Here is a 13,416-nt window from a genome sequence, read left to right as displayed (position 1 = left end):
CCATGGACTGCAGGAAGATCAAACCTATCCATTCTGAAGGAAATCAGCCCTGAGTGCTCACTGGAAGGACAGATCCTGAAGCTGAGGCTCCAAGACTTTGGGCACCTCATGAGAAGAGAAGACTCCCTGGAAAAGACCCTGATGTTGGGAAATATGGAGGGCACAAGGATGAGATGGTTGGACAGCATTCTTGAAGCTACTAACATGAGTTTGATCAAACTGCGGGAGGCAGTGGAAGACAGAAGTGCCTGGCGTCCTCTGGTCCATGGGGTCACGAAGAGTCGGACATGACTAAATGACTAAATAACAACCACAAGAATGGAAGCCAAACGGTGGAAGGGCACTGGTGGCGGGAGGCCTCATTAGGGAAAGCGTGCCTCGGTTTAAGAACGGTTTTGGTTTAAGAACATACTTCCCGAATGGATTAAGTTTGTAGTGCCTGGCGTCCTCTGGTCCATGGGGTCACGAAGAGTCGGACATGACTAAATGACTAAATAACAACAACAGTATTGCTGGTGCTACTTTGCAAATCATCATTATTATTATTATTATTATTATTATTATTATTATTATTATTATTATTATATTGCAAGGGGGAGGTACTGTGGTTGAGAAAGCATGGTTTACATCATCCCTACAAAGTACCCCAGCTTTGCTAGACTAAGACTGCCACAGCGTTGGGAAGTGGGGGGGAGTTGAGAGGGAATAATGACAACTCTGTAGTGTATTTATTTATCAGATTTATCAACACTGTTTCACAGCCCAAGCCATCAATGCAGTAAGATAAAATACAAAAGATGCCTATTCTAAAAACAATAATCAAATTATACAATTGGTATTCTTTGAAATGACTGGGTCACACTCCAGGGAAAGCCTTCTTAAACAACAAGTAACTGCCTACACATCAATACAGTAGGCGCCAGGTTAACCAGCTGGTTAACTGATTCCAGAGGGCTGGTGATGCAGTAGAACGCAATGGTTTGGTTGGTCCATGGCCCAAGGACACTGAACCGCTTAGGCTGTTATTGCAAAATACAATTCAGTGGCTCACCACACATTGCAACTACAAGAAAACCCAAGGCTCCCCGTTCAAGCCCTGGCAGCAGCGTACCCTAGAGTATGTTTGTAAAATCCACTTTTCTCCTGATATATGCCCAAAGCTGTATATGCCCAAGGCAGAGTGTTAATAGACATATGGATTGCATAGATCCATTTTCTCCAGGTGCACTTCTGTGCATGTTTGTCCATAAGAGTGCTTTCAACTGAACTCTATCTCACTGTTTCCCATCCACTTATGATAGCTGCTTGAGGGGATGTATCTGCACTTTGTTTTGATCCAAGAGCTGCGTTGAAACCTTCTGAAAGTGCAAAAAGCAGGGTGGATAAATGAGTTCGAATCTGCACAGGAGTCTGGGCGGCATGGATGAGGTCAGTCCATATTGAAATTCACAAAGACTGGATTTCCCAAGCGCGCCTACATAAAAGTAGTACTACTTTGGCACTTCCTTTAGTGATGATTTGGTTCTTTGTGGAAACCCTGCCTAGCCCTTATCACCCTGAAGCAGTCAGTAGGTGATAGTAAGAATCATACAATCACAACAATATATCTTCATATGTATACAGTACACCAATTAAGAAAAATGCACTTTTTTGTTAACAAATCAATAAAAAAATATAAAAAATACAAAAATGAAAATTTAAAGAATTAAAATAAGCACATCCATAGAGAATTTTTGTGGCATAAAAGTATTTCACGGGGTAGAGCTTCAGCCAACACAAATGCCCTGAGCACTGAGCAGGAGGTACCGGTATCTCCATGATAAATTGTGCTCTGTTTTTTGTTGCAAAACTTTTGCTTGAGATTGTTCCCAAATTGCCTCCTTTCTGTTTTGCCAGGAGGAGAAAAATCAAACCTTTTGAACTATTCTTTCAAGATACTGTGGCCATCCTGTTGGGACCTGCACATAACATCTCAAGATCATCTCTCTGAAGCATGCCATTGAGACCAAGTAGTCCTGTGTCTTAAAAGTAAATATTGTGATTGATGTAAAAACAAAACAAAAACACTAATGGAACTTTATATTGATGAACAGCTGGGGCTGGGAAGGGCTGAGCTCATTTTAAAATTGAGAGTGGGGGTGGGGAAATCCTGTTACCCTACATAGAAGTCAACACAATCTGGCCTGATGTTTTTGGTACCAAGACTGCGTCATTCAAATGTTGGCCCAGACCCAAACACCTTAATAAGGCCAAATGATCCTTTTTCTATGTCTTCCTGCAAGTTCACAGTTAATTCATATTAAGTTTACTACAACTGAATCTTATTGTAGTGAATCACCTTCTAAATTTGCTGCAAAGTCATTTCAGGCTTATTCTTTCTTTTTTCCTTTCTTTTTTTTACTACTGATGCATTACAAATAAACAGCTACACTAAAACTAAACGCCAAAGTCATCAGCTAACAGAAGCTATTAGTTCACTGAGAATCAAATTAAATCTCATACTTGAAAAATAGCTCCGCTGGGTTTTTTAACGGTGTGACAATTTCAGGCATGCATCCTGGTATACACACCTTGCAGTATTCTGCAACCTATAGGATTGGCATCGGCAGAAACACAGTGATAACTGCTAGAAATAAGCTATGAATGGAAAGGAAAACCAATCCCTTCTGAAATAATTCTGAATGTTAATCTCCCCCATGAAAGAATTCACAGATATACTGAACTTGCTTTTAAAAATTACAGAATGCAATACATTTTTACTAAGAAAACCACACAAAGCAATTTCCCCATAAAATTATTATAATTACACCCTGACTTTTGCCACCGATTGTAGTAACTACTTAGCATAGATAAGACATGGTATACTCACAGAATTAAATGAGTAGATAACTTTAGATGAAAAACTGTAATTGCTACAGAAAGATAAGCCTCTCTCAGGCACGTTTTGTTTCCGTCAAGAGCCAGGCAAGGCAGCAAAAAACACCTAGATAATAACCCATTTCCTCTGTTTTATTCCTCAATGCTCGCGAGGCTCTGGTTAATTAGTTATCAGGCAGGAAAAAGATATAAAAGTTCACACAAAAGCAGCTGTCATCTCAGGAGCCCTCCATATTGCAATTTAAAAAGAAATGTCACTTGAAATAGCTGCAGCTACAGCAATGCTGCTTGATGATGCCTCTGCAGGAGGAGGATGCTGGGAGATTTTCCCAATCTATGCTGCAGCCTAATTCTACTCCACCACTGCCTAACTACAAAGGGGAAAAGGAAGACCAAATGCAACTCAATGATTTGTGTTTGAAGGATGAAAAAGATTTTTGTGCTCCAGTTAACATTAAATGTTTTAAATCTAATGAAAAGGAGAACCAGGCTATTTTACGCCGTATTTAAACAGAGCAGAGTGCTAGAAACAACAGAGCTATTTAATAATTCATTGCCTGTTCTAAAAATAGTGTAGCAAGAAGTATAGAATGGTAGCTATTTACTGGAAATTCAGCCTGTTATACTTTATGTTTGAATTTCTCTTAAATATCAGAAGTAGGTGTTCAGTATGATCCATGATAGTGAGCTGGATAACTATAGTATATAGCATGCAATACAACAAATATCTAAGGAGAAACGTTAGAGAGGGCATGGAAACTTGAAGAAGCCAACAGTATGAAATATTCTTCCACTGATCATAGAATCATAGACTTGCAGAGTTGGAAGGGACCTCAAGAGTCATCTAGTCCAACCCCCTTCAATGCAGGAATCTCTCACTCAGAATGGGGCTCAAACACATGGCCCTGGGATTAAGAGTTTCATGCTCTCCTAAGAAACCACAGAGAGAGCAAGTGAGCTTTCTAGGAGTCTTCACAAGCCATGTTAAGTATTTGGTGCAAGTGCTGTCAAGCTCCAGATTCTTCAGCTGCATTACAAGCATTTTAGGTTCTCACGTGATTGTGTCCAAAAATGTGTTCTCTTTGTGCAGATGCATCTTGGTTTTTCTTTCCATACTATTTGGTAGTGCCCCAAATCTGTAAACCCACTCCACAACAGTAGCAAGTGATGGTGGCAGCACCATGTTGGGAGTCATAGTGGAAAAAAGACTGGCAAGTAATTAATGGGGGAAATTGTGATGGAGCTAGATTTTCCCCTGCAGGGGGTTGGACTAGATGACCCTTGGGATCCCTTCCAACTCTAAAATTCAATGATTCTAGATTTGCTGGCTGGGGCTGGAAAAGAGATTAGAGCCAGGAAGGGAAGTCTGGCAGAGAAGGAATGTGCTAAGAAGCCAAAGTCTCTCTGTGTGAGCTTCACTCTTCCTGACCAAAATAACATGTTATGTTAAGTCTTGTAGGCAGAGGAGTGATGTGACCAAGAAAGGGATATCCAAAAGCAGCATCACTGAGTGTGGGTGGAAGGAAAATCCCAATAACAGCATTTGTTGGAGTACTCTCTTACTGAAAGTGGCCTCCATCACAGCAAATTTGTCAGCCTTGAAACACTTTACAAAGGTGGAGGACTGAGCCCCATTTTCCTCCAGGGGGCATTGCTACTACTGTAAAGGTAAAGGTAAAGGGACCCCTGACCGTTAGATCCAGTCACAGACGACTCTGGGGTTGCGGCGCTCATCTCGCTTTACTGGCCGAGGGAGCCAGCGTACAGCTTCCAAGTCATGTGGCCAGCATGACTAAGCTGTTTCTGGTGAACCAGAGCAGCGCACGGAAATGCTATTTGCCTTCCCGCCGGAGCGGTACCGATTTATCTACTTGCACTTTGACGTGCTTTCAAATTGCTAGGTGGGCAGGAGCAGGGACCGAGCAATGGGAGCTCACCCCGTTGCAGGGATTCAAACCGCCGACCTTCTGATCGGCAAGCCCTAAGCTCTGTGGTTTAGACCACAGCGCCACCCGCAAGTGCTTAGACAAACTGCAACACATCCAGGTCTCATATAAGCACAAACATTTATTAATATAAATCCAGGCACAGAAAAGCTAAACACACACTCATAGAACCCGAGTACCAGGCAAACACAACTTGGCTTATCAAATACTTTAACCAGTAAAGGAACAGTACTCCACATTCTTGATGGTATTTTAATTTTGTACACCTTAATATGGATTCCTTTATCAAGAGATAATAGTGAAAACTTTAACCACAGTTTTGAGATTAAAAGGCTAACCTTTCTTAAACACTTCTGGCTTCTACCTCTGCAATAATACCACACAAAGCAGCTTGGGTAGGATCAAGGATTAAGAATATCCAACTTCAGTATGAGGAAAGGAGAGGGAAAGGGAAAGGCACTTCTAATGTTTCTTCATACCCGCACTTTGTGATTTTACAAGAAATTCTACTTTTTTAAAAAATGATATAGCTGTATTTCTACTTAATGTACAGATGCAATAAAAATGATTCAAAGTCACTGATACTGATATTTTTAATGCTGAATATTTAGCATCTTATGGCACTTTTCCCATGCGTGAAGTGCCTTAAATACGCTCTCAAGAATCCTTACAACCAGTAGCAGTTGGAGCTGTGTTGCTACCCTGACTTCATGTCCCTGCTGTTTATTGAAAGGGGAAGGGACAAGACTCCAGGAGCTCAGTGTAGTGTCGACATAGCCAATTCTGCCACTGTGCCTGCACCACAATCTCAGTAAAGTGGCATCAAAGCATGGTGTTGAGAAGTGAGGTGCCCCTCCACCCACAACACCCTGCTGCTGCGTACAACCAGTGCCGGATTTACGTATAAGCTAAACAATCTATAGCCTAGGGCCCTACTCTCTTGGGGGCCCCCAAAAAAATTAAAGAAAAAAACCTGGATGTACATTTCCAAAACATAAGATAAAAAACAAATAAAATAAAACCTACATACAGCAACGGTGTTTTGTGTTGTGTAGGAAGTAATGGGCCCTGCCTGCTAGCCTGCTCCCTAAAATATCACATATAAAGGGCCCCATTACCTTCAGTAGCTTAGGGCCTCATCAAACCTAAATCCGGCCTTGCTTACAACAGCAAATGAACAACATTACACTCTGCAGCTTTCCTGTTGTTTCATCCCATTGCACTGCTATAGTGGTTAACAATGAATAGGGACAGCCACACCAATCTTTCCCATGCAACAGTCACCCAGCTGAGGTCAGCATTATCCCCATGCTGTAAGAACAGGGGTTTGCTTAAGGTCACCTATTACATTCATGCCTGAGAAGAGACTGGATCCAGGGACTTCGCCTGCAGGTGTCCATCATACATACAGAATTGCAACTTAGGCCACAGCCTTTTACTCATTTACCTGGGAGGACCCCTTATTGAATTCAATGTGGCTTACTTCTGAATGGATATGCATGGGATTGCAGTGTAAAAGAAGGAAATCAGGAATTGACTTTCAGGCAAGAAATGGAAGTTGATAGATGTGTTCCCTCAAGCATTCCTGATAGTTTGGTGGAAGAACCTACCATGCAGGCAGGCAGCCACAGTGCTGGAAAAAGCTTGAGCTTACCCTCAACCAACTTGAAGTTTATCTACAGCCATTATGCTCTCCTTACTCTTTCCTTACTAATGCAGGACCTTAGCAATAGGTGGGGTCAAAATATTTCACTTTTGACAACAAGCTGTGAAAAGCAGGTGGGACTTATATGCACATGGACATCTGCAGATCAGCTGGAAAACACTGTCTTATTCAGTTCAGATGGTGTAGGTAAGACTCACCAAGGTCAATGGGGCAATTTGAGTAAATTTGCATAGTTGTATATGTATGGCAGAACAACTCATCAAGATTGAGATCTTTAACAAACATATTGTTCCAAAAGACCTTTCTGTACTAATTAGGCAGACACATCCTAGCAGTGATGACAATATTTTCACAGTGTTTATTCAATCGCCATATTGGCTGTGATGCGTAAGGAAATCTGATATTGTAGCTGACAGCACTGCGCTCACAGTTATTTTGCTGTATTGGATAAGCATGCAGCAAGCATGAGCAGCATATGGTTCGTGTGCAATTCAAAAAAACTGAACATTAACAAATGTGCCCTTTGGATGAGCTACCAAATAAACCAGATCACACAGCTGAATGGGATCAAATCGGGCTACACCTTTATTGACTACAGAAGATATGGCTTTGGCATAGACATTGAGTAAGCATTTATTTCTGGTCCGTCTGCTGGAAATGACATCAGGGTCAACCCGGCAGTGGGGATTCCTATGACTTAGATCAAATAGGAGGATCCCCACAGGGATCGCCGCCTCTCACTGAGGCCCAAGCCCCCGCAAGGGCAAATGGACGGAAGCAACTCCACCATGAATCCCTTTAATGGGATAACCTGTTTCTGGAGGGGAAAGCGAGGGTACAACCACCCCTCCAACCAAAACTAAGGTTACGCAATGCCTAAACTGCCGAAGTTATGATGATTGCTACAAGGTAAGCAAAACCTCCAAGACATAGCCAATTCACCTAATAGGCAAATTCCTATTCAGACCCCAAAATACAGTGAGAACCACAGCCATAGCAAGGTCAATTCAATGAGTAAATGCAAAATTACAGGAGTGGGTGGACCTGACAAAGGAAAGTTGGGAGTTGGGGGCTGGTTGGGGCTGTTTTAAATCCCCTAGGAGAGGACCTGAGGGAAGCCTGATTGTTCCCTAAGGCCCGCCCCCTGGGGAGCCCAACTCTCTGTGCCAGCCTGTCATTGGCCAATTTGGCAGGCTGATGTGGAGCAGGATTTCAAGCCGGGAGCGTGAGCCAAACACACAGTCCTGTATCATCAGTGGGAAGGAGGAGCTGGTCATCCCACAAGGCCGCCACACCCCTAAAAGGGGGTAAGCAGACCTATGGACACTATAAAGTGACTTTTGTTCTCTCTTCTCTGAACCACAAGCTGAGATGAAAAGAGACTGGGACCGTGCTGAGAAGCCCTAAGTTAAAAGTCATTACAATAAGAAGAAGCTGACAAAATAGGGATGAAGCAGTAGGTTAACTACGTTCTGCAGATACAGATGAAGGAAACAAGTAGCAGGAACATGAGGAGTTTAAGGAGAAGCAGTGTTGGAAGTAGGTGATGTAGGAAGGGCAGAAAGGATAACACTACGTTTAATTTAAACGCATACTTCTCACTTCTGCCTTTTCCCCCAGCATCTCTATTAAGAGAATGAGGTTTTAAAAAATCATACTTACACAGGGATGTTTTCAAAGGCATCTTCAAAGCTTTCCTGCAAATTAGTAAGAATAAATTGTTAGTAAGCTGAAATTAGTTATACTACATTTCAAACTCTTGTTGGCCAGAGCCGACATCCAGTTTGTTCAGAACCAGCTGAACACCAATTCACTGGTTCTGGGAACTATATATCCATTCTTCTTTTATTTGATCAGGATTCAGCTAGTTTATTGGGTTTCACCCAGACCATTCCTACTTCCAGGCACTAGCTCAGCACTTTCACAGCCATGCTGGACTCAGATGACAAAGAGAAGTGTCTTTGGCATACTGATCAGTGTTTGAAATGCCCACTGTTCTAGGCGCATTTTGCGACAGGGAACTTCATTAGTGCAAGCAGCTTCTGAGATCTGGGTGCATTGCAGGACTGCACCTAAGATTTCAGATTAAAACCGCAGAGTGGAAAGAAAGGAGGACCTTTTTCTGCCTCCCCACTTTCAGATACTCTCTGAAGACTGGAGAAGAGATCCTCTTAAGAATATTAGGATGGTGGGCAGGGCAAGGACTAGACCATGTGAAAAATGAACATAATATTTTAGCGGCAGCTCATTCATTTTCAGCTTTGTATTCTTGTTATAAAAAAAGCACGCCTAGACATTCCATTGATGCACCCATAAACTAGGTTTAAGCTGCCATTTAGCTCCTAACTTTCGTATCTCAGTTTCTAACACTGATACTGATGGTACTACACAGACATGCATCAGATCTGTGGATCTTATTCATCCCCCTATTGACAGAATGGACATGTTTGCAAGGGAGGGGAAATCAGTACAAATAATTCCAAGAGCGGGTAACACACCACAGCAGCTAGTTATTAGCACTCTAGCAAATTATTAAACTATTTCAACTTGAATTCCAGAGAGTTTGTACACATAGCAATCAGCTTATAAATGTATTGATTGTCTTAGACTAGAGACACTTAGATTTAATACTGCTTTGTGAAAAAAGACCAAGCTGGGGGCACCCAAGTAATCTGGGATTTGTTTGCTTTTGTATTTAAAGGCAGACTAGGATAATGCATTGCTATGTTACCTAGATTGCATTTCACCTCTTATGAACTTAGATCAGATGCTCTAAAAAAAGAAGAGCAATTCTAAGAACCTGACCAACAGGACAATCTGTTACAGATACCATCCCCTGGTGTGCCAACAACTGGATGAGTGTGTCACATAAGGGCAACAAACTGTTCTTTCATCTGGCAGGTTTTTGTTGTTAAACCAGGGTACAATTTTCCCTTCCAAGGACACACATGTAAGAATATATATTTGCAACAATGGGTAATAAAGTTTTATGGCAACATTACTTAAACATGCTTTTAGTTATGTTTGGGTGTTTTTATTAATTTATTTTTTGTTGTAAATCTCTTCAAGACTTTTGTTGCGAATTCATGATTTTAATCAACTAACTAAACAGTGAGTAGGGACTAGTGATGTGACTAGTGATGTTTTCTCACTTTTGCTGAGCCCATCTTGCTTCACAGCTCATTCTTCTTTGATCCTCTTTCATCAGATTTCATAATTGCTTTCAAAAATTATGTGTGTTATGCAACATGTATTTGGGCGACGTAACTGATAACATGTTTTGATTTGTGTAATTTTACTACTGACATACAATGTTTGTGCATTTGGAAAGGATATTACTTGCATTAAGTGACAGTAATGTACAGTAGCAGAATTGATTATTACAAAAAAAAGGTTCCCCCCATTATTATTATTATTATTATTGAAAATAATATGAACCAAGGCATCATAATCCAACAAACACTCACGGAATAGCAAATAGCAAATTTTGTAATATTTCATAGACACTTTTGAAAAATACAAACATCATTCACATCCCTAGCAGGAACACACCATTGGGTCACAAGAAATTAGACATTGGCTACCAAGTAGCTGGCAGCAGAATTCTAAACCTGACAAGCTCTCTCTATGCAAACTAGGTACCAGTTACTGCTATCTGATTAAAGGAGATACATAGGGATTTATATTTGCTGTGCTGAGACTGCATATTTATTCAACATTGTATTCAATATTGGGCAGGAAAGTTCAAGAAGGATACTGAAAACCAGAAGAGGTTTCATAGAGAGTTAAAAGGATGCTTTTAAAAAAGACTCAAGTGGCAGCTTAAAGAATGAACTAATTTATGGTGTCGTGAACTTTCATAGTCAGGAGACTATCAGATACAGCATGGGGCGCGGGGGTAGTTTTTGGCAGGAAATTAGCATCAAATAGTGTGTTCAGTTTATGCACACTTTTTAAAAAGCAGTATTATTAAGAACAATTAATTGTTGTTGTTGGCCCTAAAACACTCCAAATACATCTTTCAGGGTTTATTTCCCCCTCCCTGGGCTACACCTGTATCCTTCAGGGCTATTGCTCACCAAGTCCAAGGATCTCTGTTGCAACGAGCATCCTTGAAAAACTTGCTCCACCCCTGCACCAAGCGGGATATTGAACTGAAGCAAGTGATTCATTTCCAATTGCTGGGGTTGAAATATTCTTCCTGATAAGGTATTGAATTTAGCAAGAGTTTTAGTTGTGTAACTTTTTCAAACCACATTTCCATCATCCTATGCTGAAACAGCGTATTAAATTTTTAAAATTGGGCCTGTAAATATGTTTATCCGATGTTATTTTAAACACAAAGTATTATTTTTATTAGAATACTCATATCCTGCCTTTCAAGAAAAGTTCTCAGTGGGGTAGACATAACAAAACTGGGCAACAATTTAAAAATATCCTAATGTTTCTGCTAGAGCACCCTTGAGTCTTATTGGCTTTACTGTGAATTCTTTACTGAGCTAGATCTCTGAATTCTCAGCAGAAGAGACTCTTGGAAATGTAGAGAGAATGATGATGTAACAAGTCCTCTGTCTACCCTTCTTGTTGCCTCACCATGCCGCCCATGGCAGGAATACCCACTCAGTCCTGAGGGTATGCTGACACCATATCTGGCTAACACGATACATTAATGTCCAAAGGGGGCAGTGGGCATCTCTTGGTATCCTCTTAATGGGCTGGTGGCATCATCTTAACGTGTCATTTACAGAAATATGCCTAGGAGTAACAAAGAGTTGGCTGCCATGTAGAGTCCATATAGTCCATAATGATGGATTCTTTCATGAAGGCGAAACAAAATCATACAATACGATTTTTAAAATCTACTTGTACTAACACAGTGAACATGTTATTACTATGCACCTTTCTCACTACGTACACACTCATAATGCCTCATGGACACTCTTGCAATGATGCAATTCTTGCTGCAGCCCCATTACATTGTTTCGTCTCCGCTGCAAACTTCTAATATCTTCAGAGACCAGCCAAGGTAGCAGTGTTGTTTTAAGTTTAAATTGTTATAGAGAAATCAGTTCTTTCCAAATACAGGACTAAAATAATAGTTATCTTGAGCACCTACTATTTACATGAGGGGGGAAAGGAAGACACTACTTGCTTGTAAAAACATGAACGCAAACTGTTTTCAATCTAAGATTGCAGTCTAAGTTTATCTTCTAAATTTAAGCCAACTGAAACAATGAGAACCTAAGTGGAGATCTGAACTGGAATATGAAAGATTATTCCAATGACCTGCTACAGGTGTCACACCCAGGCATGTCCAAAGTCCGTTTCAGGGGCCTAATCTGGCCCGCCGGTCGGTTTAATTTGGCCCCTGTGGCAGCTTATTTCCTGGGGCAAAATCCTAAAAAAAAGCTCAACAACTTCGGCCGGCCCTCACGACCCTTCATTTCATCAAATTTGGCCCTCTTTGAAAAAAGTTTGGACGCCACGGATAGCTCAGTGTGGTAAGAGTGAGATGCAGCAAGCATTGAGGTTGCAGCTGAAGGGGTTTGGGCAGTTTGCTTATGGCACGCAAAACCAACAAACTGTGCTTAATCTTAATTATTGCTTGTTTCAAACAAACCAGTTACCATTAATAAGAATAAAAAATTGAATTTATATACCGCCCTATAACTGGCAGGTCTCAGGGCTGTTCAGTGTCTGGGATTTGGATGGCATGCTGAGTTGTAGAAAATCAGAAGCAAAAGCTTCCACTCTTCTCTGCTGTGGCTGCAAGGGAGCAAGTCCAAAGCTTGCAGTGTCTCATTACTCTCTTCTGGAGCAGCTGTCTGAGTTGGCGGTGGGTGGTACCACTTTACGGTGGTTCTGGTCCCACTTAGATGGTCGTTTCCAGAGAGTGATGCATGGGGAGTGTTTTTCAGCCTACTTCTCCTTCACATCTTCAGGTGTATCTGAAGAAGTGTGTGTGCACACGAAAGCTCATACCAAAATAAAAACTTAGTTGGTCTTTAAGGTGCTACTATTTAATCTTCAGGTGAGGCAGCGGATGTGCTGGACCGTAGTCTTGTCTCGGTAACGGACTGGATGAGAGCCAACAGACTGAAGCTGAATCTAGTCTGAGGCACTAGACCAAATGGATGAGTTTTTTCCCCAGGAACAATGCTCGGGTGGGTGCAGTTCTGTCTTCTGATCTCACTGTTTGCTCAGCACTACAGTACTGGGATTAGGAAATAAAGCTGTGGGGGCTTGCGGGGTCATATCTGGTCCACAGGTTAGCCACCCCTACTGTAGACATAGACAACACTCAAATCCAAGATGCATTTCTGCATTTAGATCAGGGGTGGGGAAATTGTGACCCTTCCAATTTGTTGGTTTCCAATTCCCTCCACTCCTGTCCGGCATGGTCAGCAATGCTGGGAGTTGTGGTCAATCAACATCTCGTGTTTCTCCGAAAATAAGACACCGTCTTATATTTATTTTTCTTCAAAAAAACACACACTATGGCTTATTTTCAGGGGATGTCTTATTTTTTCCTCCTTCTCCTTCAGCGGCCGGCATTGCTGCTGTGCCTATCACTATGTCTTATTTTCGGGGTATGGCTTATATTCCTTGAATGCTTTAAAATGCTGCTATGGCTTATTTTATGACTATGTCTTAAAATAGGGGAAACAGGGTATTCCACACCCCTGATCTAAAGAGTGCTGCTATCTTCATGGGAGGAGCATATGGTTCTTCACTGCTTGTGATTTGCTGTTTGCCTTCTTTGGGACCTTTGTTCTACTATGGAGATACTAGAAGCAAATCCTTTTGCATTGAGTGCTCCCTTGTGGTCAACCTTTTTACTTCTCCCTCAGAGGACTGTGGCACAAGCAACCTGTTGTAAAACTAAATAGTGAAATCCATGCCAACACAGAAGAGTAAAGCCCATTG

General features: G+C 41.5%; 1 protein-coding gene across 2 annotated transcripts in view; it reads right to left on the bottom strand.

Annotated features, from left to right (window-relative positions):
* TTC39B (tetratricopeptide repeat domain 39B) overlaps window positions 1-13,416 on the bottom strand; it is a 53,477-nt gene that overhangs the window by 27,577 nt on the left and 12,484 nt on the right. For both annotated transcript variants that reach the window (XM_035140777.2, XM_035140778.2), the window contains exon 2: window positions 8,152-8,186. In XM_035140777.2, coding sequence (XP_034996668.2) covers window positions 8,152-8,186 — 35 coding nt within the window. The remainder of the gene's footprint in view (window positions 1-8,151; window positions 8,187-13,416) is intronic.

The sequence above is a fragment of the Zootoca vivipara genome, chromosome 16, assembly GCF_963506605.1.
Source record: "Zootoca vivipara chromosome 16, rZooViv1.1, whole genome shotgun sequence".
Classification (NCBI taxonomy): Eukaryota; Metazoa; Chordata; class Lepidosauria; order Squamata; family Lacertidae; genus Zootoca; species Zootoca vivipara.
This window is presented reverse-complemented; position numbering and strand designations above follow the sequence as displayed.